This window comes from Cyclopterus lumpus, chromosome 20 (assembly GCF_009769545.1).
Source record: "Cyclopterus lumpus isolate fCycLum1 chromosome 20, fCycLum1.pri, whole genome shotgun sequence".
In the NCBI taxonomy this organism is placed as follows: Eukaryota; Metazoa; Chordata; class Actinopteri; order Perciformes; family Cyclopteridae; genus Cyclopterus; species Cyclopterus lumpus.
This window is the reverse complement of record NC_046985.1, coordinates 20207196-20234866: the sequence shown is the minus strand read 5'-3', so window position 1 is coordinate 20234866 and position 27671 is coordinate 20207196. Positions and strand designations below refer to the sequence as shown.

Sequence of the window (27671 nt, the reverse complement as noted above, 5' to 3'; positions counted from 1 at the left end):
CATCCCTGTCCCAGGAACTCACATCGGATCAGGAAAAACTCCCAAATAATAGAAGGGAGTCAGTGCAGAGCAGCTAATACAGGAGTCATGTGATCTCTTTTCTTAGTTTTTGTGAGTACACGAGCTGCAGCATTCTGGATCAACTGGAGGGACTTAAGAGACTTATTAGAGCAGCCTGATAATAAGGAGTTGCAGTAATCTAGTCTGAAAGTAACAAACACGTGAACCAGCTTTTCTGCATCTTTTTGAGACAAGATGTGCCTGATTTTTGAAATGTTACGTAGATGAAAAAATGCAATCCTTGAGATTTGATTAACGTGGGAGTTAAATGACAAGTCCTGGTCAAAGATACCTCTATTGCTTATATATGTTTCTATTTGTGTTATATTGTAATATTTGATCAAACTCTGCTACATGAATTCTTGAATCTTATCTTTTTCCCCAGGTCAAACACTGTCATGCCACTTGGCCGTGCCTTGGGCTGCATTCATTCAAATCCGGCACTTTCCCAGAGGTTTGTGAAGAGGTGTGGATGTGTTTATTTGTGCTTTGTACAACTGTAAAAAAAAATTACCGTTTGGTTCTTCTGAGTCATGGTTTGGTCCTCATGAGCATCACAGCCTCTCTTCTTTCAATCTATACCTCTCACAACCACTGCTGTACCACATTTTAAATGCTGTATTTGCAAACATAAACCAACAATGTGACTTTATATCATACCATAAGGTATTTTCTGAATTGATCTATTACACACAAATCTATAAACAAAATACAACATGGCTATGACTTAAAGGGACAAAACAACTTTAGTATTGCTTAAGTTAAATTATTAAATTTAATAGAACTTTCACCCTATCCATGACCTGAAACTTGGCATTTGTCATATTAAATTAACTCTTACAGAACAAATTGCATCAACTAATGTGTCTGTACAATAAGTGGAGCTATGAATGTTCCCTGTGCTGCTTAAAAATAAATACAATTTTCAACTCACTCATACAAGGGATATTGTCTATTTACTGCCCTTTAATACAATAATGTGACTCAATATTTGTAATTTTTGTAACGATACAATAATTGATTCATACAAGGACCCCACCAACATTTGGAGTACATCATATTTCAAGAATAAGAACCGCACTAATAATATACAGATAACACATTGACAGCAACATCCATTGATTATATATATTTTTTAAGATATTTTATAATTTATCGCAAAGGTTCTCTGGCCATTCAGAGATAAACTGTTGTTTGAAGTCCATGCCTTTATCTGTCCATCCAGGAGTGTTCGTTGTTATTCAATGCCTTTATCCTTTAGTAGCTTTCTAACCGTCTTCAGGTAGTCAGAATCTGGGTAGCCGTCACTGAAAGAACACAAATGGCACAGAGACAATTACTTTATTACATTAAGTATAATGGTTCACAGTCGCCCATTAGAAGCAGAAAAAGATATTCATACCTCTATCCCACATGTATTTGCACAATATTGTTCGGGAAATTATCAGCAATACAGGCCAAATGAAATAGTATTTAATAACGTTAATAGTATCATGACAAGATACGTAAACTTTACAAAGCATGCCAGAATTAGAATTGCACAAGACTTAATAGCCTTGTTGAGAGCCTCTCCTCATCAGCTGCTCGTTTCCACAAGAAACTATATGCACCGACTACACATGCACTAGAAAAGCAAATGGATGCTCTTAGTGCACAGACAACTATTATTAACAATTTACTAAACACAAAGGGTCATCGCTGATGTGTGCATTATAAAACCCACTTACTATGAGAAAAGATGTGCAGTAAGTGAGATAAGCTTGGTGCGCTGATCAACATTATATCAGTATGTTAACTGCAGGTGGTGATCACAAACCAAGGAGTTCTTCTGTCACAGCAAAACCATTGAATTGCAGGTGTCTAAGATCAGCAGCATGGTGCAAGGATTCGCACAACCCCGCCCTTCCTCACAAGAACAGACGGAGGGGACCGCTCAACCAATCCTTGAGTTGTACTATACAACCTCTCCCGACCAGAACGCGAGGCAATGGAGACCGACATCTCCGACTCACTCACTGCCGGAATCATCTGCCCGTCATCCTCCCCGGTGGGAGCAGGGTTCTTCTTCGTGGCCAAGAAGGACAAGAGTCTCCGTCCTTGCATCGACTACTGAGGGTTAGACCGGATCACCATCCAGAACAAGTACCCTCTACGCCTGCTCGACTCTGCTTTTGAATCCCTACCCTTCACCAAGCTAGACCTCCGTAAGGCTTACCACTTGGTTTGAATACTTGAGGGGGACGAGTGGAAGACGGCTTTTAACATTTCCCTGGGACATTTTGAGTACCTAGTCATGCCATTCAGACTTACTAAGTCCAACCACTTTCCAGTCTTTGTTGAACGATGGCCATCGCTGGACAATGACACCCGAGCTTTTGTCCTAGCCTGTACCTCGTGTGCGCGTATCAAGGCCTCATACTGAACCCCTGTCAGACTATTACGACCTCTTCCTGTCCCCACAGACCTTGGTCGCATATGGCCTTGAAATTTGTCACTGGCTTTCCTCCCTCCGAGAACAATACGGTCATCCTGACCATCGTGGACCATTTTTTCAAGGCGGCTCACTTTATTCCCCTTCCCAAGCTCCCGTCTGAACGTGAGACTGCAGACTTGTTGGCCAACACGTTTTTAGACTCTATGGCATCCCTGTGGACATTGTTTCCGATTAGGGTCCCCACTTCACCTCCCAGGTCTGGAGGACCAAAGCTAAGGCTGTATTTGAGAAGGGAATGAGCAGACTCCATTTCTTGAGGAAGCTGAGAATGTGTGCAGCAAGATGTTCTATCAGTCTACTGTCCAGTGCGCTTTTCCATAGTGAGCTGGGGAGCACCATTGGAGCCAGTGACACCAATATACTTAATAGACAAGAAGAAGGCTGGCTCCGTAATTGGATGCAAACCAGACATCTTTGAATTTGTGGTAAAGAGGAAGACACTGAACAAACAAGCATATATATATATATATATATGTATATATATATATATATATATATATATATATATATATATATATATATATATATATATATATGTATGTATATATATATATATATATATATATATATATATATATATGTATGTATATATATATATATATATATATATATATATGTATATATGTATATATATATATATATATATATGTATGTATATATATATATATATATATATATATATATATATATATATATATATATATGTATGTATGTATATATATATATATATATATATGTATATATGTATGTATATATATATATATATATATATATATATATGTATATGTATGTATATATATATATATGTATGTATATATATATATATATATATATATATATGTGTATGTGTATACACGTGTTTTAACTGTTGCCGTGGATAAGCTGTTGCTGTAACTCAATAATTTTCCAATTTGGAAATAATAAAGTCTATCTATATTTATTATTGTTAACATTTTAATGTAGCAGATGACCAGAACGGCGGCACTGTATATGTCAAGCGTTGCAGTGGGACCGTTGTAGCGGGCTAACTTCAACGTTAACTAAACCAACTTACATTAAGTCGCAGACTCACTGTGGTGAAGTGTAAAGAGCCAGAGTAACTTTTGAGTCAATTTTAACAACTTAATGCTTCATCCACACACTCTTGTCAAAGTGTAGGAAAGCGCATTGCTATAGCCAGATGAGCAACAACTTTTTTTGGTTCATTTCTTCTGCTTGGTAAGTGACCACCGAAACGAGTTTAATGCCTGTTCTATTCCTATTCTATTTCTACGGTAGTAGTATTTACTCACACTCCACTCCCTCCGTCTGCTTGGGTTTTGAGGGGAATGGAAGCTGTAGTCACCATGTCTTCTCCATCTTTATTGGTGGTAACAGTAAACAGGAGCTGCTCATTGAAAGCCTTCTCCAGAAGCTTTAGAACACTCCTTCCGTCACGATTGTCAGGCAGGTAAGCACACAGCCGCAGCCCTGCATAAGGCTGGCAAGGGTGAGGGTGTTTCTCCTGCAGGAAGAGATGCACAATTAACAGTGAACACTTTGTTTCACACAATTTTTCACTAATGTAAGATTCGTGTTCAAAGCTCCGGGTCCCGTGCCCGCAGGAAATTCAGGATTCAAGTTAAATTTTAACAATATTTAATGGCAAAGATAATACTCATGTAGCGTTCACGATCGTGGGGCCAGAAAGGAGGAACTCTCCACAGACGGACTGCAGCTCCCAGGGAGCAACAGACCGGGGCTGTCTCGAGTCTCCAGACCAGTAGAACCATGTCTCCCCAGAACAAATGCTCGGTCGTTAGTCTGGTCATGCAAATGAATTCACACCTAAAGGTTAGTTCCATTGGTCAGTTCAAAGGATGCCGTCGTTCTGTTCGCTAAGCCAATTAGTAAAACTAGCGGGGTCAAAGCTCACTCTTCCGGTCAAGGACAGGAAGTTCCCCATCAGAATAAAACCCTATTATCCTGCCTTCCGAATAAAAGCAACACATTAGGTTTCAATCGGCATCCATTTTAACTATTGTCTAAACAATAAAACATTCATTCATTCCCATGCATCATACAGTTAATCATTACATTTGTCATTAAAACAGAATAATATCCAGAATATTCCTCATAATATCCCAAATTAATTATCATATCTTTCTTTATGTATTAATTTAAAACATAAACTTCTCTTATCTACATGTGCAAATATATATAAAATCCACTACAACCTAACACTAACCCAAAAAGTTTTTGATGCTTAAGCTTAACCACATTGTACTTCTCAAAAACCCCAGGCTTGTATTTAAGTGCAGTGTAGGAATTATGAAAATATCCTAATCATCATATTGTCAGGAGTCAGCCCACTCAGCACGTTTCCGGAACTAGCAACCCGTAGCTCGGTGCTATAAAAAAAAAAAAAGCAAGGGGACTCCACACAGATTCTAAATATCTTTTCGAAATCCTTCTGCACCAACGCATCACTGAGATATGAGCCAAAGAACACAGCAACATGAATCGCTTTAGCGCTTACAGTCACAAATGTTGCTTATTTTTGGCATTTTTTGAAGAAAAATCTTTTTTCTTCTTCTAATCAACAAAGACTGCTATATGTGGATGTATTGAACACCATAAGTAATATACAAGTGAAATATATGGTTTGGTACATAAGAAAATTCAAATTGCCCAAATGCCCATTTCTGTCAGGACCTGTAGTGGATCTGTAGTGTCGTGTTTCCTGTTTTATTTTGAAGTCCTTGTCTCTCGTGTCCTCTGTTTCTCTGCACTTCCTGTCCCTGTGATTGTCTGCCCTGTCCCTGATTGTTTCCTCCTGTGTCCAATCACCTGCACCAGTCCTCTGTATTTAAGTCCTGTTGGTGTCATTCCCCTTTGTCGGTTCGTCTTGTGTTGATCGCTGAAGATCTTGTGTGTGAGCTCGTTTTGTCTGCGTTGAAGTCTGTTGCGCAATAAAGTTGCCTTTCCCTCGTTGACGGCGTTTGGGCCCAGTTACCTGCAGCTGCACATAACAGAACGAACCGACCAAGGATGGACCCAGCCTACAACCCCTTCGAAGGGACCCGCTTGGCCTATGGGGGCCCTCGTAGCCTCCAGAAAGGGAACTACAACCCCCATAGGGTCTCGGCACCAAACCCCTTCGATTGGACCCGCTTGGCCTATGGGGGCCCTCGTAGCCTCCAGAAGGGGAACTACAACCCCCATAGGGTCTCGGCACCAGACCCCTTCAACGGGACCCGTTGGGCTTATGGGGGGCCTCGTAGCCCCAGGGGCAGAGGTCACGCAGGCCCAGCCCCGGAGTGGGGGGCGCAAACCTCCGGACCGCGTCAATGGAGGGTTTCCGGCTGCCGCCTCCGTGCCGCAGACCACTCCGGTTCCCGCAGTCGCCTCCGTGCTGCAGCCCTCGCCTGTTCCTGTTGCCGCCTTGCCTTGTCCCAGGACGCTCTCTGGGACATGATGGAGTCCCTCCGAGCGGTGAGCATGGTCCTGCTTCGGCCGCAGTCCACGCCGGTTACTGCTGACGCTGCGCCGCAGTCCACGCCGGTTCCTGCCGATGCTGCGCCGCAGTCCACGCCGGTTCCTGCCGATGCTGCACCGCAGTCCACGCCGGTTCCTGCCGACGCTGCGCCGCAGTCCACGCCGGTTCCTGCCGATGCTGCGCCAGTCTACGCCGCAGTTTCGTGTCCTGTCGGCACCCCGGCCAACCCCAGCTCCTCGTGTCCCGTCGGCACCCCGGCCGACCCCAGCTCCTCGTGTCCCGTCGGCACCCCAGCCGACCCCAGCTCCCCGGCTCCCCTTGTCCCGTCGGCGCCTCGGCCGATCCCGGCTCCCCGGGTCCCGTCGCCGCCCCGGCAGACCCCGGTTCCCGTCGCTGCCCCGGCAGACTCCGTTTCCTCCTGTCCCGTTGCCGCCCCGGCCGACTCAGGCTCCCTGTGTTCGGTCGCCACCCTGGCCGCTTCCGGCTTCTGTTCCCGGGGTTCCTTTGGCACGGCCTACGGCTCCAGAGCCCGGTTTCCCCTGAGCCCGGTTTTCCGGAGTCCGTCTGTTCGTCTGGTGGCCGTCCTTCAGCCCGTCCCCCGGAGTCCGTCCGTCCGCCTGGTGGTCGCCCTTCTGCCCGTCCCCTGGAGCAGGTCTGTCCGCCTGGTGGCCATCCTTCAGCCCGTCCCCCGGAGCCCTTCCGTCCGCCTGGTGGTCGCCCTTCTGCCCGTCCCCCGGAGCAGGTCTATCTGCCTGGTGGCCGTCCTCCGGAGCAGGTCAGTTCTCCTGGTGATCGTCCTCCGGCCCGTCCCCCGGACTTCTTCTGCCATGCTTTTGGTAACTGTGTCTCAGACCAAATGGCTTTGAACTGTGGGGTTCCCCAGGGGTCAATTCTAGGACCCCTATTATTCAATCTGTACATGCTTCCATTAGGCCAGCTAATACGCAGCTATAACATGTCCTATCACAACTATGCAGATGACACTCAGGTCTATATGTCACTGACGGCAGGTGAATATGGGCCTGTAGATTTACTTTGTCACTGCATCGAACAGATCAGTGTGTGTGTATATATATATATATATATATATATATATATATATATATATATATATATGTATATGTATATATATGTATATATATATATATATATATATATATATATGTATATGTATATGTATATGTATGTATATATATATATATATATATATATGTATATATATATATATCGAACAGATCAGTGTGTAGATGCAAAACAATTATCTCCAGCTAAACTCAGACAAAACTGAAATAATTGTCTGTGGCCCACAGAAACAAAGTGTTATCAGTCACCTTGAGACTCTCTCTCTAAAACCAAAAAATCTGGTTAGAAATCTAGGGGTAATATTAGACTCAGAAATGAACTTCAACAGCCACATTAAATCAATAACATCAACAGCTTTTTACCATGTAAAACACAATGCCAAAATCAAAGGAATAGTGTCTAAACCTGACTTTGAGAGACTAATCCATGCGTTTGTCTCCAGCAGGTTAGACTACTGTAGCGGCCTGCTCACTGGGCTCTAAACGAGCTGTAAGACATCTGCAGAACATCCAGAACGCTGCTGCTCCAGTCCTGACTAGATCCAGGAAATACGACCATATTAGTCCAGTGCTCAGGTCTTTGCACTGGCTTCCTGTTGCTCAGAGAATAGACTTTAAAACAGCTCTGCTTGTGTACACATCTCTTCATGGTCTAGCACCAACGTACATGTGTGACATGTTAGAGCCATATGAACCATCTCGGGCTCTGAGAAGCTCAGGGAGTGGTTCACATGTTAGAGCCATAGGAACCATCTCAGGCTCTGAGAAGCTCAGGGAGTGGTCCACATGTTAGAGCCATAGGAACCATCTCAGGCTCTGAGAAGCTCAGGGAGTAGTTCACATGTTAGAGCCATAGGAACCATCTCGGGCTCTGAGAAGATCAGAGCCCGAGACATCTGGTGTAGAAACTTTTGACTAACGGTGTACACTCCGGGAGTATAAACTCAAAAGTTATGAGGTAATGGTCTGACAGAAGAGGGTTCTGTGGGAAGACCTCCAAATGCTCAATGTCAATGCCTTATGCAAGAACAAGGTGGAGGGTGTGGCCAAAGCAGTGAGTGGGTTTCTGTACTCTGACAGAAGCCAATCGAGTCCAACAATGAGATAAATGCAGTACTAAGTCAATCATTGTCAATATCCACATGAATATTTAAATCTCCTACAATAATAACCGTATCAGTTTTAAGGACTAAACTTGATAAACACTCTGAAAATTCTGATATAAATTCTGAATATGGACCTGGTGGCCGGTACAGTATAACAAATAGGATTGGCTGTAATTTTTTCCAGGTTGGATGTGAAAGACTAAGAACAAGGCTTTCAAATGAGTTGTAGTTTAGGTTTAGGATTCATTAATAGGCTTGAGTCAAAGATGGCTGCTACTCCACCTCCTCGGCCGGTGCCTCGAGGAATGTGAGTATTAATATGACTTGGAGGAGTTGATTCATTTAGGTTGACATATTCTTCATGCCTCAGCCAGGTTTCAGTAAGACACAATAAATCAATGTGATTGTCTGATATTAAATAATTTACTAATACAGCTTTAGATGACAGAGATCTAATATTTAGGAGTCCACATTTAATTATCCTGTTTTGTTGCACTGTGGCAGTAGTGATGTTAACCTGTATGAGGTTATTTTGTATGACTCCTCTTCTGGTTACTTTTGATTTAATTAATTTAAGTGGCCGTGGGACAGACAGTCTCTGTAGAGTTAAGGTTAAGGGTGGGTAACTGCTCCAATGGAAGTGCAGAGAAGGGTGGAAGACTACAACTCTGCTTCTGCTTCCTGATGTTATGATTTGGCTGCCATGCTACTGGACGGCAGGAAAACTGTGAGCGACTGGTTCCCGTTGAGACCCTCTGTGTGAATAGTCATGTGATATTTGTTGTCACCCGTGTTAGTATGGACAGAATTAATTTCAACAAAAAAAAGTGTTAGGATGTAACCTCAAATACCCCAAATCCGCCCGCAGCATGAACTCTGCGGTATTTTGCAGTTCCCTTCCTCCCGTAGCTCTGAAAACCAGACTAACCAGATTGTCAACTTCTTTTGTGGAAAGAATGCGGCCCATAGAAACCTGTGCTCTACTCTGAGCTCTTTCACTGCCTTCCATTGGAATCAAATTATAGCAGCTGTTTCTGTTTCTTTTTCAAAGAGATGTTAGGGTTCTTTGTGATTTGGTTTTGTTCTGTTCTTGTTACAGTGGATTGCGTTGTCATATAGTCCAAGAGATGTACACTAAATACAATTGTAAAGAATTAAAATGGCATGCTTTTCATACTTGTATGTTAATTGTACCATCCTTTACACCGTTTCTGAACATTTAACACACACACACACACACACACACACACTCTCTATACACAAGAAGAGAGAGGTTTTAGCTGCACAGTGTCATTATTCATATTTTTTAGAATCAGGAACTATCCACAACAAGTCTTTTTTTCTCTTATGCACATACAGCTTGTCCAAGGCTAACATTTATACTATGAAATAGATAAGATAAAATATAACTTTATTAATCCCAAAGGACATTTTAGAAAAATGATCCTAGCCTCATCCGAGCTGTGATTTCCAACAAATTCCAGGGGATCTGGATATGTACACAAACTGTTAGAAAGCCAATAATTAGATGGATAGTAGATTGTCGATAGTTGAGAATGGATCCACTATAACTCAGACTTTCAATAAATTTACAAGCTTACTGTCTGTATTCCATCTGGGAATATGTAGTTGATCTGCAGGGTGTTGTCATCCGGGAATCTTGGTAGCTCTCTGTGGAGGATCACCCAGGTCATCTGTCCCTCTGGCTGGCAGCCATTCGGTCCTCTGTACAGCTCATCCACCCCTTCTTTAGCTGCAGACAGCAGACCAGATTTAGTCAAATTATCCAGAAGTGAGTAGAAGATAATCATGGAAAGCTTGACAGACACATTTGGTTTCCATGTGTGTAAGGACCTTGTTGTACCAGTGGTGGAGGACCCTGTCCATCCAGGTAGCGGTTGCAGTGGAGTTTGTCACTGCTCTGTCCAGAACCCATACTGAGAAGCAGAGAAGCACACATAGAGAAATAAATCACTGTTTTTGGATAATCTCGTCAATCAGCCAATTACATAACATTGTCATTGAGCAAAACATCTTATTTGGGGCACTCTCAACTAACATTAAAGGTCAGTCTACTTGTTATGGAAAGTGCTCTGCCTGTGGAAACAACAATGTCTTGAGAAAAACTAAATCATGAGATGTCATAATGATGTCATCAGAATTCTTTCAGTTTACACTTAGAGATAAATGGTTCCAAGCAGTTTGAAAGACATGGGTGTTAACCAGGCAGGAGGAGTCTAATAGAACAAAAGTGCCTATGGGGAAAGAGAGAAATTAGGACACAGCATTTTTGGAGTTTGTCTCAGAGTAGGGACTAAATAGAGGCAGCATATCAGTGCCTCCGCTTTTTGGATTTTGGCTATTTTTTCCTAAATTGGTAAGTGCTATGCCAAAACATTGAGTACGTCTAAGGCAAGTCAAAAACCATGATGTTCCATCCCAAAACAAAATGACATAAAGGCAATGCTGAATCACTAACTGGCAAAGCTAACAACTGCCCTGATTACCTAAGATTACTCCACGAAGATCTGATTGAGTGTTAAGACCTATTTTATTCACGTTTTGTGCCTATGTGTTGCTCAATATTACATTACTGAGTCTCCAAGCACCATCATTTATAAAAATAAATACACATGTTGAAGTGGAGTTTGTTGGGTCTAAATCTAACAGTAGTTTGCCTCAGAATAAAGTAATCAGTTAAATGCAGTGGACTTACTGAGGAGTCTTAGAAACATGTTTATCCATCAACATGACAGCTGGAGATATTGTTATTTATGTTTCAGTGATTCAACACCTGAAATGAAACTAAGGTCATTAAGGTCACAGGACAGAGTTGTTAAGAGTCTCATGAATGAAGGTGTGAATTGTTGGAATAAAGCTGGTTATACATGTCTTTTGGTTTAGTTACAATCTAAGACACTGCACCGTCACCCCACCAGCCTCACAGGAGGAAAGCCAGATTTATCTTTATTCATTGATGTGTCCTACTTGGAAGAACACAGTTGACTAATATATTATTTATCATGAAACTATGAATCACAGCCCTCGACCAGCAGTACATTAAAGTATGTGGGAGCAAATACTGTATTTGGTTACAAATTATGGTTATTTTATGGAGACTTTTGTTAAACTCCTTGTAATTTACAGTAAAGCTAAGTTATGTAAATTTAAGCATAATAGTCTGAACATTCAATCTTTTGCTTGGTTGTGTGTTGTTCGCTGCCACAAATTATAAAGAAAGCTGATGGCACAAAACAATCTGATGATCTCACTCAGTGTTGCCACAGGTCTGTGTTTTTTTTATGTGACTATTGAGAAGTTCAGGAAGTATTCCAGTAAGACAGATATATTTTGTGAGTCCTAGAAATGCAAATGCTACATTTACACAAAGAAATAAAGATTTCCAAAATGACACTGATAACATTTGTTCCCCCATTCTAAAATAACAGATCTGTTGTCATTTTGAATTAAAACCTCTAGTTTTTGCTGCAGGTTTGGACTCTGCTGTGACTACACAACATTTCCAGATTTGGCTGACACAACACAGGCAGATAACTTGTTAAAAGTAATTACAGTAAAGCTCATCAAAGTGTGCTGCTGTTTCTGCCATTAGTACCTGTTAAAATGCTCTTCTTCTTAACACCTTGGTGAAGTGTTCTCCTTTTCTTCTCTACCGCTCCTGTGCAGTCCGGGAGTTCAGATGTCTATTCAGCTCATGGAGACCTGAGAGAGACAGATGGGTGTGTCAAGTTACAGGGTTGTGGCATACTGCAGAGAAATCTGTTCAACTGGTGTAGCAGCTTTGATAGACTGTAACGTGTGTGTGTGTGTGGGGGGAGATTGAATGAGATAGAAACCAAAACAGATCATAACCAAGTAAATGCTCAGTGATCACGAATTGGCAATCTAAAAAGGAAAACACACAAATTCATGGCACTCAAAAGAAAACATGTGGTCACTCAAACAAGAACATAAAAACAAGAACACACAGACACACACAATTAAGTATTACATTTGGTATAAATATGAATTACAAACATTTAACAGAGCTCAATAAAAAACAGGGGTGGACACATGTCCATGTGTTTCTTAGCTTCATGAAGCTCTAGTATAAGTTCAGTCAGGAAGAATGTACTCTGTATGCTTAGGCCCGTAGTTTATTCAATTCAATTCAATTCAGTTTATTTTGTATAGCCAAATATCACAAATTACAAATTTGCCTCAGAGGGCTTTACAATCTGTACACGTACGACATCCCTGACCTTTGACCTCACATCGGATTTATCACTCCTCATGCATGCTCACTCATAATTTCCTTGCTCTCATTGCTCGGGCTGTCTAATCATGATATCAGCTGGTCTCCTCTATCCAATAGCACAACAAAACAATTATATTGTTAGCCTATCATCTTGCTGCTGTCTTTTTAAATATGATTGTCGCTCTATCTTCAGTACGTTCTTGTTGCTGCTTATTGTTTAGAGATCAAATTATTTATTTTTTATCTGTACTTCTCTTTATTTCCTCTTCAATATCAATCTTGTAGTCTTTGTCTGTGTGATATGTTGGTGTGATTTGAACACAGTACCTTCAAAAACTTCTTAACAGTTGAGCTCTTTTTGTTGTCTATGGTGCACTTGTATTACAAATTTGCCTCAGAGGGCTTTACAATCTGTACAAGTAAACGGAAAGACCACACTTATCACCCACTATGGCCGATTGACTTGGCTGATTTGATACATGTCCAGTTCCGTCTGTTCTACAAAAAAGTAAACAAAGTCATTATAATAAAATTAACTTAATAGCATACCCAAACTAAAAAGGGTGTACCTCTGCAACCACAAGGTCAATTGGAATAATTTTGTTGTTAAAATAATTAGTAACAATATTGTTCAGATGTGTTAATACCATACCACTATATATCTTACTGGTTAAGAGTAAATGAAGATGGCACACACCACAAATTAAAGGTTTCAGGTTTGCCTAAAAAATATGGCCCTTTCAGGACGATCATCTAATTTGAATGATGCAGCAGCCTGCCACTTACAGTGACAGCACAATATGTGAACAGCCTCCCTGCAAAGTTTTACTTTGAAAAAGTGAAGCGGAACAAAATTAGAGGGTTTTTAGTAAAGAAAGTTTAGGCCAAAATGTTAGTTTTAGTCCAAATGGGCATTTTGTGATTTTGGGCTATACAAAATAAACTGAATTGAATTCAACAACAACTCTAGGGGGCGGTATAGAGCCATTTTTTTGTACCCAAATGCAATATAAAAATGTTCCCAGTTCATCAGGCACATCTTGTCTCAAAAAGATGTAGAAAAGCTGGTTCACGCATTTGTTACTTCCAGACTAGATTACTGCAACTCCTTATTATCAGGCTGCTCTAATAAGTCTCTTAAATCCCTCCAGTTGATCCAGAATGCTGCAGCTCGTGTACTCACAAAAACTAAGAAAAGAGATCACATGACTCCTGTATTAGCTGCTCTGCACTGGCTCCCTGTAAAATCAAGAATCACATTTAAAATTCTTCTCCTCACCTACAAAGCCTTGATTGGTGATGCACCATCATATCTTAAGGAGCTTGTAGTACCATATTGCCCCACTAGAGAGCTGCGCTCACTAAATGCGGGGCTACTTGTGGTTCCTAGAGTCCTAAAAAGTAGGATGGGAGCCAGAGCCTTCAGTTATCAAGCTCCTCTTTTATGGAACCAGCTTCCACTTTCAGTCCGGGAGGCAGACACAGTCACCTCATTCAAGAACAGACTTAAGACTTTCCTGTTTGATAGTGCTTATAGTTAGGGCTGAATCAGGTTTGCCCTGGTCCAGCCCCTAGATATGCAAGCGTAGCGAGCCAAGAGCCGAATCCACCAATAGAAACTCCTCGCTCATTCAGCAGCGTAGCCCCGCCCACTACGGCCAAACTCAACTCCTAGCTTTTTGTTTTGAGAGCGAAGGTTTTTGATTTGAGAGCAAAGTTGTTGTTTTTTAGATCAAAGGTTTTTATTTTGAGATCAAAGGTTTTTATTTTGAGAGCGAGGATTTTTGATTTGCAGCAACACATTATAGTTTCATAATCAAAACTAACAATTAATTCACTTACAAACAAGAAATGTGCTTGTTTGTGTAATAAAGACACAAATCTACCTTCATAAGACGCATACAAATGCTGAATGAGCATTGGTGTCAGACACCGAGGAGCACTAACCAAGCTGCGTTATTTGTCGCGTTGGGAGTGAGAAGTGGTTGCAGGCACATTGAGGTATGGTGGACAGTGGGGAATAATATGAAATGCCAGAAGAAAGTAATATCCTTAGCGACCTCTGTCATATCCCTGGCAGAGGTCGCTAAGGTAGTCAAAAAGCTCCTTGGTGGCAAGGCGCCAGGGGTGGATGAGATCCGCCCTGAGATGCTGAAAGCGCTGGACATTGTTGGGCTGTCTTGGTTGACACACCTTTTCAGTGTCACATGGGGGTCGGGAACAGTGCCCATGGACTGCCAGACCGGGGTGGTGGTTCCCATCTTCAAGAAGGGGGACCGGAGAGTGTGCTCGAACTATCGTGGTATAACACTGCTCAGCCTCCCGGGCAAAGCTTATGCCAGGGTGCTGGAGAGGAGGCTCCGACCGCTTGTCGAACCTCAGATTCAAGACGAACAGTGCAGATTCCGTCCCGGTCGTGGAACAGTGGACCAGCTCTTTACCCTCGCAAGATTACTGGAGGGGTCCTGGGAGTTTGCCCAACCAGTTTACATGTGCTTTGTAGACCTGGAGAAGGCTTTCGACCGGGTCCCTCGGGGGTTGTTGTGGGGGGTGCTGCGGGAGTATGGGGTACCGGACCCGTTGGCACGGGCCATCCGGTCTCTGTACGCCTGCAGTAGGAGCTGTGTACGTATCCTTGGTAGTAAGTCAGACACGTTCCCGGTGGGTGTTGGCCTCCGCCAGGGCTGCCCTTTATCACCGGTCCTGTTTGTGACCTTCATGGACAGGATATCTAGGCGCAGCCAGGGGGCGGAGAGGATGCGGTTCGGGAGTCTCGGGATCGCCTCTCTGCTGTTCGCGGGTGATGTGGTCCTGTTTGCCTCCTCGGACCGTGACCTCCAGCATTCACTCGGGCGTTTTGCAGCCGAGTGCGAAGCGGCAGGGATGAGAGTTAGCACCTCCAAATCTGAGGCCATGGTGATCTGCCGGAAACCGGCGGATTGCTCCCTCCAGGTGGGGGCAAACTGCCTACCCCAAGTGAAGGAGTTCTAGTATCTCGGGTCTTGTTCACGAGTAAGGGTAAGGTGGAGCGGGAGATCGACAGGCGGATCGGTGCGGCTGCAGCAGTAAAACAGGCGCTGTACCGGTCCGTCTTGGTGAAGAGGGAGCTGAGCCGAAATGAGCTTCCTCCGTAGGGTGGCCGGGCTCAGCCTTAGAGATAGGGTAAGGAGCTCGGACATCAGGGGGGAGCTTGGAGTCGAGTCGCTGCTCCTTCGTGTCGAAAGGAGTCAGCTGAGGTGGTTCGGGCATCTAGTCAGGATGCCTCCTGGACGCCTCCCATTAGAGGTTTTCCGGGCACGTCCAACTGGTAGGAGGCCCCGGGGAAGACCGAGGACACACTGGAGGGATTATATCTCCCGGCTGGCCTTGGAACGCTTGGGATCCCCCAGAATGAGCTGGAAAGTGTTGCGGGTGAGAGGGAAGCCTGGGTCGGCCTGCTGAACCTGCTGCCACCGCGACCCGACCCCGGATAAGCGGGTGATAATGGATGGATGGAGAAGAAAGTAATGCCAATGGTCACAGGCTAAAAAGAGTAAATCAATGGAGATGAGGATATGAAGCACACATTCAGTTACAGGTCATTGTATCTTAAGGACCATCCTATCTAATTCATGTGGCACTGCCCAGTGTTTGAGATTATTATATATGCTTTCCTGCCTGCATTTATTTCCATACAGTAAACAAATTAATGTGTAGAATAAAACCTGGTTGACTTAATAATGATGTTAAGCTATGTGTCCACTGCTCTGTTTGTATGATTATAAGAGAAAGGAAAAAAAGGTTAAAAAATATATATATATATCATAAAAAGGCATGAAAAAATAGAACAGGTATAGAAAAAGGAATTTATTTATTTCACAGGATAAGAAACTTTTTTAATAACAAATCTGTAATCTGACTTTATTAGATAGTCAAAGACAAATTATGTTTAAAACACATCCTTTCAGGCTTGAAGATAGAGTTAACTTTCGTTCACCTAATAGGATTAGTGTTGTGGGGGCTTCTTTTAGTGAGAGCATAAGCTTGATACTCTATCATGGCACAATTAGCTGCAGGGCCACTGTCAGGTATTACTGGCATCTGCTGTGAGAAATTAGGCTAAACTACTCAATAAATGGCCAGCAGCCGTGTCCTCCCACACAGAACTCATTCTCACCCCCTCACCTTTCTAACCCTCCCCGTCTTTCTTCTTTCCCTTCTTCTCCCATACTTCCACATACCTCTCACCCGCCTCCTGCTTACATCCTTGCTCCTGCTGCCTCCCTCCCTATTATCTCCCATTTGGCCTCTCCTATCACCCTTCTTCGCCCTGGCCTCACCAACCCATGTCTACTCCTTATAATTTGGCCTCTCCCACGTGTCTCTGGGCTAATTAAATGTGGTGTACACAGTCTGGAGAATGTCACAATTGATTTTTCTTTCTACAAGGAAGTGGAAAGCCATTTAATGTTGCTCCCCCTGCCCTAAACACACACACACCCACACACACATTGTTGTACTTTTTTCCACGAGAAGAAACTCTACAGATTCACTCAGGTTTAACAAATCCTAAACTTCTACTACCTGCAGACATTGCGACATGTTATCACGTCTGGCTTGCTTGTATGATCCAAGTTCATGAGTCCTAAAACTTCTACCTGACCAAAAAAAAGCTGCTGACTCGTCTTTACAAACCATACATTTACCTATTTAAAGAAACAACATAAACCGAAGCAGAGCTCCTGGGTTTGATAACCCCAAATGGTATTTCTTGCTCATTGCTCCAAGAAACATTTGACTATATTTGTTGCAACGTAATCTCATCCCTACTCGTTACTTTAATGACACTGGGGGCAGGCTTTTTCGTAGTATCTTGATGCAGAAGGTTTGCATGTGGGCAATGTTTTAACACATGGTGAACATTGTGAAACTGTTGCAATTAACACCTGGTTAACGTTGTGAAATGGTGGCGGTCAGGTAACAGGTGAAAGAAAATTAACTCTATCTTCAAGCCTGAAAGGATGTGTTTGAAACAGAATTTGTCTTTCACTATCTAATAAAGTCACCATTACTGTAAGACCCTGTACGTTTTGTGTCGGTCTGCCCAGTGTCTGCTAATCACTCTTTCCCTTTACCTGCCCTCAGCCACTCCTCTGCCTCCTTAATGACTTATGCCCTACACCTGTGGTTCCCCCCGCTATATGTAATCCCATTCTTTCCCTTGTCCTCTAACAGATTGTTGTTTGTCCTCCGTGTGACTTTGCTCTCCAGCCTGTATTTTTGCTTGTGAGTTCTCAGTAAAAGTTATTTTGTTCACGTGCCTGGACTCCTGCTTATTTCTCTCTGTGCCTGAGCCCCTTCCATCCCGTTGATAATTACAGATTTGTTAAAAAAAAGTTTGTTATCCTGTGAAATAAATAAATTGCTTCCTTTTTCTATACCTGTTCTATTTTTTTCACGCCTTTTAATAATATATATTGATGTAATGTCCTAAAAAATCATTCAACTTCTGGTTTCACACATGCCGGTACCATTAGTATAAGTCTTGTGTTTGCTTGACCTTTCTCAGAGCATCTAATAATGATGGGGATAGGTTAAGAATGGAGTTAGTTGAAACGCTAACTGGTAAGGAGTTCTTTCAATGGAATCTATTTCCCTGCATTGTTTTGGGGTGGAGGAAGAAGCTTCATATACTAAGACATTAATCATTCCTCACTCATGTACCATGCTAAGGTTTTAAGTGTTTCCTCTCTAAAGCATGTATACTGATGTATATCATTAACATGTATATCAGGGATGTGCTCTTTCCAGGAGCACCCGTATTTTCAGTGGCGGCTAGAAGCATAGGTAGAGCACTGATTTCAGTCACTAAAGAAACATCCATCAGCTCACAGCCATCAACTGAAGTGACACTTATCCCAGATTAGTTTTGTCCGGATTCAACCTTCATTGGAAATTTGTAAATCTCTCTTAATATGTTATGCATCTTTAACATACAGCTCATTGTCATTGGTGTATTTATTTAGATACATGTTGGACCTTCATATTATCTGTTAAAACAAATGTGTGTGAAGAACTGACTGATATCCAAACATTCATGACATGAACAATGCTAGCCAAATATCACCTACTGACATTAAGAGTTTGTTGTCGCTCGCTATAAAAACATTCCACTCATAACTTGTTGACTACAATGTGATCATAGTGGAAGAAATGCATACTTTTCAGGCTTGAAATGCAAAACTGAAGCCCTCCTTGTTGGCACTCAGGTTCAGTCATCCTCGGAAATATGAGCACATAACACCCGTTCTCCACTCAGTCCACTGGCTCCCTGTCTCAACCCTGATTGACTACAAAGTCCTACTCCTCACCCATAAATGCATAAATGGACATGCACCTCCCTACCTACAAGAACTCATTACTCCCCAAACCTCTACCCGCACCCTCCCGGTCACCCAGATCTACAAACAGCTCGCTCCTCTGGGTCCCCAACACCAAGCTCCGCCCCATGGGGGACCGGCCTTTTGCGCAGCAGTGCCATGCTTATGGATCAGTCTCCCTGACCACCTAAGGGCAGCACAGACCCTGGACTCTTTAAGAGCTTTTGCTTATGGACCAGTCTCCCTGACCACCTAAGGGCAACACAGACCCTGGACTCTTTAAGACCTTTTGCTTATGGACCAGTCTCCCTGACCACCTAAGGGCAACACAGACCCTGGACTCTTTAAGACCTTTTGACTTTGAGTTGAGTTTTATGACTTGTCAACTATTCCTTTTTTAAATTATTGTTAGTTTTAACTATGTACTGGTTCTGTGGCACTCTGAGATTCATCCAAAATCATCCAAAATCTAAAATGTGCCTCAGAGAGCTTTACAATCTGTAAGACATACAACATTCTCTGAACCGGAACCATCAGATTGGTAGAGGGAAAACTCCTCAAAAACCCTTTTAGGTAAATAAAAAGAGAAGGGATCCTTGTCCCAGGATAAACATAACTGTAATATATGTCATGTGTACATATATATATATATATATATATATATATATATATATATATATATATATATATATATATATATATATATACATACAACACAGTCAATACAGGTATAGCCATGATTCATGCAAATCTGCAAGGAGAGAAAGCACAGAGACTCCAAGGAAGAAGCAAAGTTAGTAATGTGCATGAATGGGACACGAAATTAATACAGAAGGAGAGAGAGAAGAGGAGAGAGGTATCCTAGGACAGTGATTCTTAACCATAGGGCCACAGCCCCCGACTGGGCCGCGAGCGCCACGTAGAGGACCGCAAAAAGGGCCGCAATTTGATTCGCAAATCAGTTGTTTATTGCTGCGTTCACACCAAAAGCGTTGCGAATTTCGGGCAATGCGAAATTGTGAAAGCCAATCAGCGTTGAGATGCTCCGCCCCCTGGCTGCTGCTGCTATCGTAGCACTGGGAGCAGATAATAAATAAATGTCTTTGGGATCACATTGTTAAACAATAGAAGCATTTAAAATCTGTCATTGTGACTTATTGTTCATTTGTCACGATGAAGACCAACTGCTGGTTCTGTGATGCCAAAATATAAATATGAAGCATTAGTCATATTAATTAATTTGAAGATTATGAGGCTATTTTCATTTGCACTTTATTTCAAATGTATATATACAGTTTATTTAATTTTAAACTTATTATTTTTAATGTATTTATTTTATTACTACATACTTATTTATCAAATTTCAATTTTTTTTCCCATTAGTTATTTTTATGTTAAGCCTAACTTGAGCCTTTAAAATTATTATTGTATTAACTTTATTTGTTCCATGAATTGTTAGGTATTGTTGTGCAGGTTTACATATGGATAATAAATAAATGTCCTTGTGATGATCACTCTGTATCAGGTGGATTTTATTTAGTTATAGAATACAAATCCAACCCAGAATGAGATCAATTAGTTAAACCAAGGAAGTGTTAATATTTGAACGGGCCCCGGGCCACTTTGAACTTGAAAAGTTGGGCACCGAGGTCAAAAAGGTTAAGAACCCCTTTCCTAGGATGTCCCCCGGTAGTGTATATTTGGATAGCTTTTCTCCCATCAACCTTGACCAATTGTCAATTGGAAGAAGCTTTTATTCTGAAGAGCCCGGAAAACGGAAGTATGAAACAGCTGGCGACTTCTCAGGTGTGAAAGTCAGGTCTTATTCGCTGGTCAATGTAGCATGACCAGTGAAGAAGACTGACCAGCAAATCTCCAGAGAAACCTACTGTCACCAGAACCAATACATTTCATATTATTAGGACAACCATAAAACATCTTACAATCCACATTACAGTTAATAATACAGTGATCATACGCATATGTTTTCTTAATTCGTCAGAATATTCGTAATAATATCCCTTATTAATTATCCTATCTTTCTTTATGTATTAATTTAAAACACAGACTCTCTTATTTACATGTGGAAGTGTATATAAAATCCACTACAACTCAACACCACCCATGCCAGCTGCAAAGTCCAGGTGGTGGAATTGGTGGCGGTTACACACTGTAGAGCAACCTCAAGGTCCTGGTTAGCACTCTCTGACTGGTCATTGGTTTGCGGGTGAAAGCCGGAGGAGAGACTGACCGTTCCACCAAGAGCTCGACAGAATAACCTCCATACATGCGAGATGAACTGGGGTGTCCAGGGTAATGTCATGGAGGCAGAAAACATGGCTCACTAAAACATCGGTGGTTAGCTTAGAGAGGGACAAAAAGTGAACAGCTTTAGAGAAACGGTCGACGATGGTGAGTAAGACCGTGTTACCTTGAGATGGGGGTAGACCAGTTACGAAGTCTAGAGCAATGTGGGACCAGGGACGGCTCGGAACGGGAAGTAGACGTAGCAACCCAGCCGGTGGACGATGGGAGGTCTTCCCTCGTGCACAGACGGTGCACGCAGAACCATAGGCCCGGGTGTCTGTTTCCATGGATGGCCACCAGAAATGTGGTTTCAGGTGGGACAGTTCATCCCTGGATGGCAGGCAAAACGGGAAGTGTACACCCACTGGAGAACCTGAGACCTGAGGCCATGGCCCTGCTGATGCAATTCGTGATTTTGGGCTATACAAAATAAACTGAATTGAATAGAGCCGGGCAAACCACAAAAGGTTGCTCTACTCCAGTGGGGTCACCAACCTTTTTAAGCCCAAGATCCCTGCCTCTACCTTGGTGACAGGTAAGATCTACCTATTGAGGCGTTGAGAGAAAATGACTGCACTTACAACTTGAAGCTTTTTATTCTTAAATACATAAAAACATAGATGACCTGCAACTTCCTGAGTTATTTTGCTGGCCCTGAACACCTCAGAGATCAATTATCTGGTGATGAGGTTTATAGATGGCATTTCCCTGGCATCCAACACCACTGTAAAGAATCTCGGCGTTATCTTTGACCGAGACTTGTCCTTTAACTCCACGTTAAGCAAATCTCAAGGACTGCATTTTTTCATCTACGTAACATTTCAAAAATCAGGCACATTTTGTCTCAAAAAGATGTAGAAAAGCTTGTTCACGCGTTTGTTACTTCCAGACTAGATTACTGCAACTCCTTATTATTAGGCTGCTCTAATAAGTCTCTTAAATCCCTCCAGTTAATCCAGAATGCTGCAGCTCGTGTACTCACAAAAACTAAGAAAACAGATCACATGACTCCTGTATTAGCTGCTCTGCACTGGCTCCCTGTAAAATCAAGAATCACATTTAAAATTCTTCTCCTCACCTACAAAGCCTTGATTGGTGATGCACCATCATATCTTAAGGAGCTTGTAGTACCATATTGCCCCACTAGAGAGCTGCGTCTGAAGCTGGCCCTGGCTCCTTGCCACTGCATCAAGGCCCTTGGCCTCCTTCCCAATGGCCCTGCCTCCTTCTTCGTGCCTCCTGCCTTACGGGCCTGGCCTCTTTCGCGATACCTCCTGCCTGGTGGGCCTGCCTCCTGCCATGGTCCTGCTGATGCCCCCTCCTCTCCTCTTGTCTTCCTTCTGTTTCATGGATTGTGGAGGTCTTTGCTTCTGTCCATTCAGGGAGAGGGATCCTCATCTGTTTCTTCCGCCTTTTTCCCTGTGAAAGTTTTTTTGGGGGAGTTTTTCCTGATCCGATGTGAGGTTCTGGGACAGAGATGTCGTATGTGTACAGATTGTAAAGCCCTCTGAGGCAAAATTGTAATTTGTGATTTTGGGCTATACAAAATAAACTGAATTGAATCATTCATGGAGAAACATGTTTCTTCCAAAGCTGGTTTGGCAAATCAAATTAGGGTAGCAAAGCAAATATAAAGGCAAAGGTGTATTTCTCAAGCACTAATATGTAGATATCAAGTGATCCAAAAGGAATGCTAATGCTTGTACTGTATGTATGTTCCCACATTGATGAAAATGAGGATGAATGAAATGCCAACATCTTTTGATAAACTATAATACAAACAGGACCAATAGTCTTCATTGCAGTGTGTGTTGGATGTATTATATTGTGTTGTATTATAGTACATACTATAGTTGAGTTCAGTGAACTGAACAACCTGTTTCATGACACCAGTGGATTTGACCTGTAGAAAGCCGCTGCCTCAAGTAGAAAATGAGGAAACTTCTCCAGGAGGAAAGGAGTTAACGAAATATGCTGGTCCACAAAATGTGATGCAGAATCACCGAATGAGCTGACTTACCCTGGAGGAAGAGACAGAGAGTGAGAGAGGAAGTAGAACGAGAGACAAAGAGACTGTGACAAATGTGCTTTTGCGATCAAGCACCTGCTAAGCAAGTTGAGTCTTTACACCCTGACAGCAAATGGAGATATCAGTGATATTAAAACAGACACGGCCCTGTTAACCTTCTTGGCGCAACTTGCTTGGAGTTAATAGTCTGTTGTTGGAGATTTGATCAGCAGTGAGCCAAGTGGATCACATCCAATCCAAACAGTCCACAGAAGCTGTCACTTCTCATCACATCAGAACCACTGTTATACCAGGCTCAACTCAAGAGAGTAACAACTGCCGCTAAAGGAAGAGAGTGTGAATGTGGGTCTGCATGTGAGTGAGTGATTATGTATGAATAGGTGTGTGTGTGTAAGAAGGTTTGTATGTTTGTGCAAAAACATAGAAAATACAATTTTAATACAAACCCTATATGGGTTGGTGTGGTGGCTCCAGGACCTCAACCAGGGCTTGTGTGTGCTGTAGTACCATATTAACCCTAAAGAGCACTGCACTCCCTGAATGCAGGGTTACTTGTGGTTACTCGAGTCTCAAAAAGTAGAACAGTAGCCAGAGCATTCAGTTATCAAGCTCCTCTTCTGTAAAACTAACTTCCAGTTTCAGTCTGGTTGTTAGACACACTAGCCACATTTAAGAGAATGCTTAACTTTCCTCTTTGATATCTCTTATAGTTATAAGCCCACAACACAACTCAATGTCTGCTCATTACATGCATACAGTCAAAACACACTTTCATTTCATAGGAAACCACTCAGTTAGGTTGAGGAAAAAATCATTATTTGGGTTAACATAACTATGGTAGTAACGTTACTGAAGTAGGCAAGTTAGCATGTTGCGGGACAGGCTTGCAGAAAGATCGCTAATTGTTTGACCCATCCACGTCTACTCCCGCCCTGTGTGGGCCTTTGCAGTGTCATTTCAAAGAGATAATCATGATCAGTGCTTTTTACAAGGCAAATCTAAAACATTTTAATTTGTGCTGTGTGCCATCTTCATTTAATCTTAACCAGTAACATATAGGCTGATATTTACACATCTGAAGTATTCTCACAAGTGTTTCCTTTTATTATAACTAACATTATTGAACTTGCCCTTGTGGTAGAGGAGATACACTCTGTTTAGTATGGGTATGCAAACCTTTGCAATTTTTGAGAAAACACGGCTGGGGTCCATATTAAATCCCTCCAGTTGATCCAGAATGCTGCAGCTCGTGTACTCACAAAAACTAAGAAAAGAGATCACATGACTCCTGTATTAGCTGCTCTGCACTGGCTCCCTGTACAATCAAGAATCACATTTAAAATTCTTCTCCTCACCTACAAAGCCTTGATTGGTGATGCACCATCATATCTTAAGGAGCTTGTAGTACCATATTGCCCCACTAGAGAGCTGCGCTCACTAAATGCGGGGCTACTTGTGGTTCCTAGAGTCCTAAAAAGTAGGATGGGAGCCAGAGCCTTCAGTTATCAAGCTCCTCTTTTATGGAACCAGCTTCCACTTTCAGTCTACAATATTCTGGAGTCGTGGATGGGGCCCGGCCATTTGGCCTCAACATTTGTTATGAGGCAGGTAGAGTCACAGATCATCTTAAGATGTCATGGGTATTGTACAGTACCTGATTAGCCTACAGCAGGCTATTGCAAGGTCCATGACCCCTATTGTCAAAGACATTTGTTTTTTGGGATCTCTGAGGAAGGGAGCTGCCAGCTTATCCAGCTAACTTAAGTTAGCCTTTGCTGGAGCAGGTTCAAGTTTTTGGATGTGTTGCTATGTTGATTTTGCCAAACTTGCTTGCCTGATTTATGTAATCTTATCCTGAAACTTATCCAGCTAACTACGTTAGCCAGGTACGAGGAATAGGGTCCAGGGCTCCATGCGGTATCAGCCAATATATGCAATTGAAATAAATGATTGTTAAACTATAAACAAGTCTCTCCTGATTGAAATGAAGCTCAAGCTGAAGTTCAGTAAGGAAGACACTCTTTACACTGCTGTTCATTCATTATCTTTCTAATTCTCCCATAGATTACTCTATCAGCTGATTGGTTAATTTAATGTGCATGCCCACCAATCAGATTGTGCGCGATTTCTGTAGCCAATCACATCGGTGTTTTAGATGGGTTCTCTTCTCAGCTGCTGTCAGTTGTCACTTCAGCTTCAAATATATGCAGTGGGTTGCATAAACTTCCTTCTTCATCACCACCATCACCAGTGTCTGGACTTCTTTCTTTCAACAAGATTCTGCATTAGCAGATATCAGCATCATACCCCTTGCTTATCCTTATTCGGAAAGTGTCCAATCGCCAAAGACTTTGCACAAATATATGCAACTGTAATAAATTGTTAAACTCTAAACAAGTCTCTCCTGATTGAAATTACAGTAGCATTATTTTCTCATTAAATTAATCTTCCTTATGATAAATTGAAGGTGTCATGTGTTTTTCAAATATAAGACTGTATAAGGTAGACATGGAGGAGGAGGGAGCTTGCAGATGGTCAGAAGACGTCGCCAGAGGGTTCACGGGAGCTACAATGGAAGCGAGGAATCGCCTGAGAGAGTCTGCGGTGAGGATGGCTAGAGACGCGGGTATGAATCCCTCGTCGTCTTTTCCCGCCGTTTCTCCGGGGAATGTAGCGCAAATGGGAGAGGGCGGCGCCCAGCACTCAGTTGCTGTGCCGACGGTGAAGATGCCAAAATACGCCGGTAGGTCGGCCTGGGAAGCTTTCCTGGCCCAATTTGAACATGCCGGGGGATGGTCCACCGAGACTAAAGCGCTACAGCTGACAATGCGCTGTCCTGCCTCCTGCTGCTGAGCCCGGAGGACAGACGTAGTTATCAAGCTCTGGTGGGAGCCCTTCAGAGGCGGTTTGGACAGTGTTTACAGCCTGAGCTCCTCCGTAATGAACTGAATAACCGCTGCAGAAAACCGGGGGAACCGCTACGGGTGTTGGCCAATGACATAGAAAGCTTGTCACGGAGGGCCTATGTACACATGCCTCCCAGAGTACAGAGCGAGTTGGCACGGGACCAGTTCATCAGAGCAATCTCTCCCACTGAATTGCGTGTCCAAGTGCAGCTACAGTACCCGCAGTCATTGCAGGCGGCCTTGGAGAGAGAGAATGTGTGGGGTGTAGCGTCTGGAAGCGGGCCAAGAGAGGGATCACCTGCTGTAAGGGCTGCAATGGCGAGGCCATCAGAGGAAGAGAGACCAGCATGGTTGACTGAAGTGACTGAACTGATTAGAGCTGTGTCGCTACAGCAAACACACCGCCCACACCCCGGGCCCAGGGTCTGCTGGGGGTGCGGTCAACCAGGGCACTTAGCCAGAGAGTGCCCCAAATCAAGCAGGTCGCAGGGAAACGGCGCGGGGCCCATATAGAGGAGGATATGCGGACCCCGACTATAACTCCAAACCCATATTTACAAGCCGTGACAGCAGATGAGGGAACCCAACAGCGCAGCCTCGGGAGCCAGGCTCCGCGTCCCCCAGAAGCAGATGACAATGCAGACTTGGAGCCTGTTGTGGCAGTGGGACGCACTGGTAAGGGAGATTCGTGCTATGTCCCTGTCACTGTGGAAGGAGTGCCCTGCTTGGCGCTAGTGGACACAGGGTCAACAGTAACTCTAGTTAGACCAGATATGGTCCCAGACTGAATTCAGTTCGACGCCACCTCTGTGCGACTGCGCACGGTCACCGGAGAGCTTGCACCCATGAAAGGCAAGGGTCTACTGACTGTGTCGGTGGGGGGGTGACAGTGTGTCACCTGGTGTGGATAGTTGCAGTTCAAGACCCATGTATCCTAGGGTTGGACTTTTTGAGGGCCGCGGGCTGCCAGCTAGACCTGCAACAAGGCACAGTGAGTTTCCAAGGAGGGCCGGCTATAGCGATGATCCCCCCCCCCCCTCTCCCCCCCCCCCTGCCTGGGGGTTGCCAGAAGGAGGAGGAGAGGACTCTGTTGTCGGTGAGGGAGGTGTGGAGAAAGAACTGTGGCGGCCTGCTTCCCCAGGAGCAGGAGCAGCTGTGGCAGCTTCCATTGTGGAGAAGTGTTAGTGGGAAATGTTATTTTTTTTCCATCATTGTGGAGAGGGGTTACGGGGTAATGTTCCTGTTCGGGTGTTCCTTGGGGGCAAGGAACTTTGTAAGGGGAGGGTAATGTAGCGACCCTGTACGACAACCCCTTCTCTTAGCAATCGCAGGCATGATGGTCAAGGTGCGTGCCTGTGATTGGTGGAACGGAGGGGAGGCGGGGTTTGACCTGTCCGGGAGACAGGAGGGAGTTAAGTGTCAAACTTAAAAAGCACGAATCAAACTGCACCCCGAATGTCACCTTTTTACCCCTTATGAGTTTGCAGGTATGAAAGTCAGGTGACCTTATTATACAGTGCATGGAGGAGGTAGGGGTGGGTGAATGGATTACCAAAATAGCAGACGGGTAAGGCATGTCCTATTTATTATGT

At 43.3% G+C, this 27671-nt stretch overlaps 1 protein-coding gene across 2 annotated transcripts; it reads right to left on the bottom strand.

Annotated features, from left to right (window-relative positions):
• Positions 1–280: 280 nt before the first annotated feature.
• On the bottom strand, positions 281–11988 carry dtx3l1 (deltex E3 ubiquitin ligase 3L1). 2 transcript variants are annotated; one of them, XM_034559626.1, is made up of 5 exons: positions 11837–11988; positions 10075–10157; positions 9822–9973; positions 3847–4058; positions 281–1367 (listed from the first exon to the last, which is right to left on the bottom strand). In XM_034559626.1, exons 2-5 carry the CDS (start codon positions 10154–10156, stop codon positions 1298–1300), a joined length of 516 nt encoding a protein of 171 aa, XP_034415517.1. In that variant the 5' UTR covers position 10157; positions 11837–11988; the 3' UTR covers positions 281–1297. The 2 variants fall into 2 exon arrangements, with proteins under 2 accessions (XP_034415517.1, XP_034415516.1); XM_034559625.1 differs by lacking the exon at positions 11837–11988 and adding an exon at positions 10937–11003.
• Between the last annotated feature and the right edge of the window lie 15683 nt (positions 11989–27671).

Excerpts from the sequence above, each read along its gene's own strand:
- dtx3l1 (XM_034559625.1), bottom strand. The coding sequence starts at position 10,971 with ATGTTGATGGATAAACATGTTTCTAAGACTCCTCA. Across the intron at positions 9,974-10,074 it reads TCCACCACTGGTACAACAAG|CTAAAGAAGGGGTGGATGAG; the intron begins GTCCTTACACAC and ends TGCTGTCTGCAG. Across the intron at positions 4,059-9,821 it reads TCCCAGATGGAATACAGACA|GAGAAACACCCTCACCCTTG; the intron begins GTAAGCTTGTAA and ends CTCTTCCTGCAG.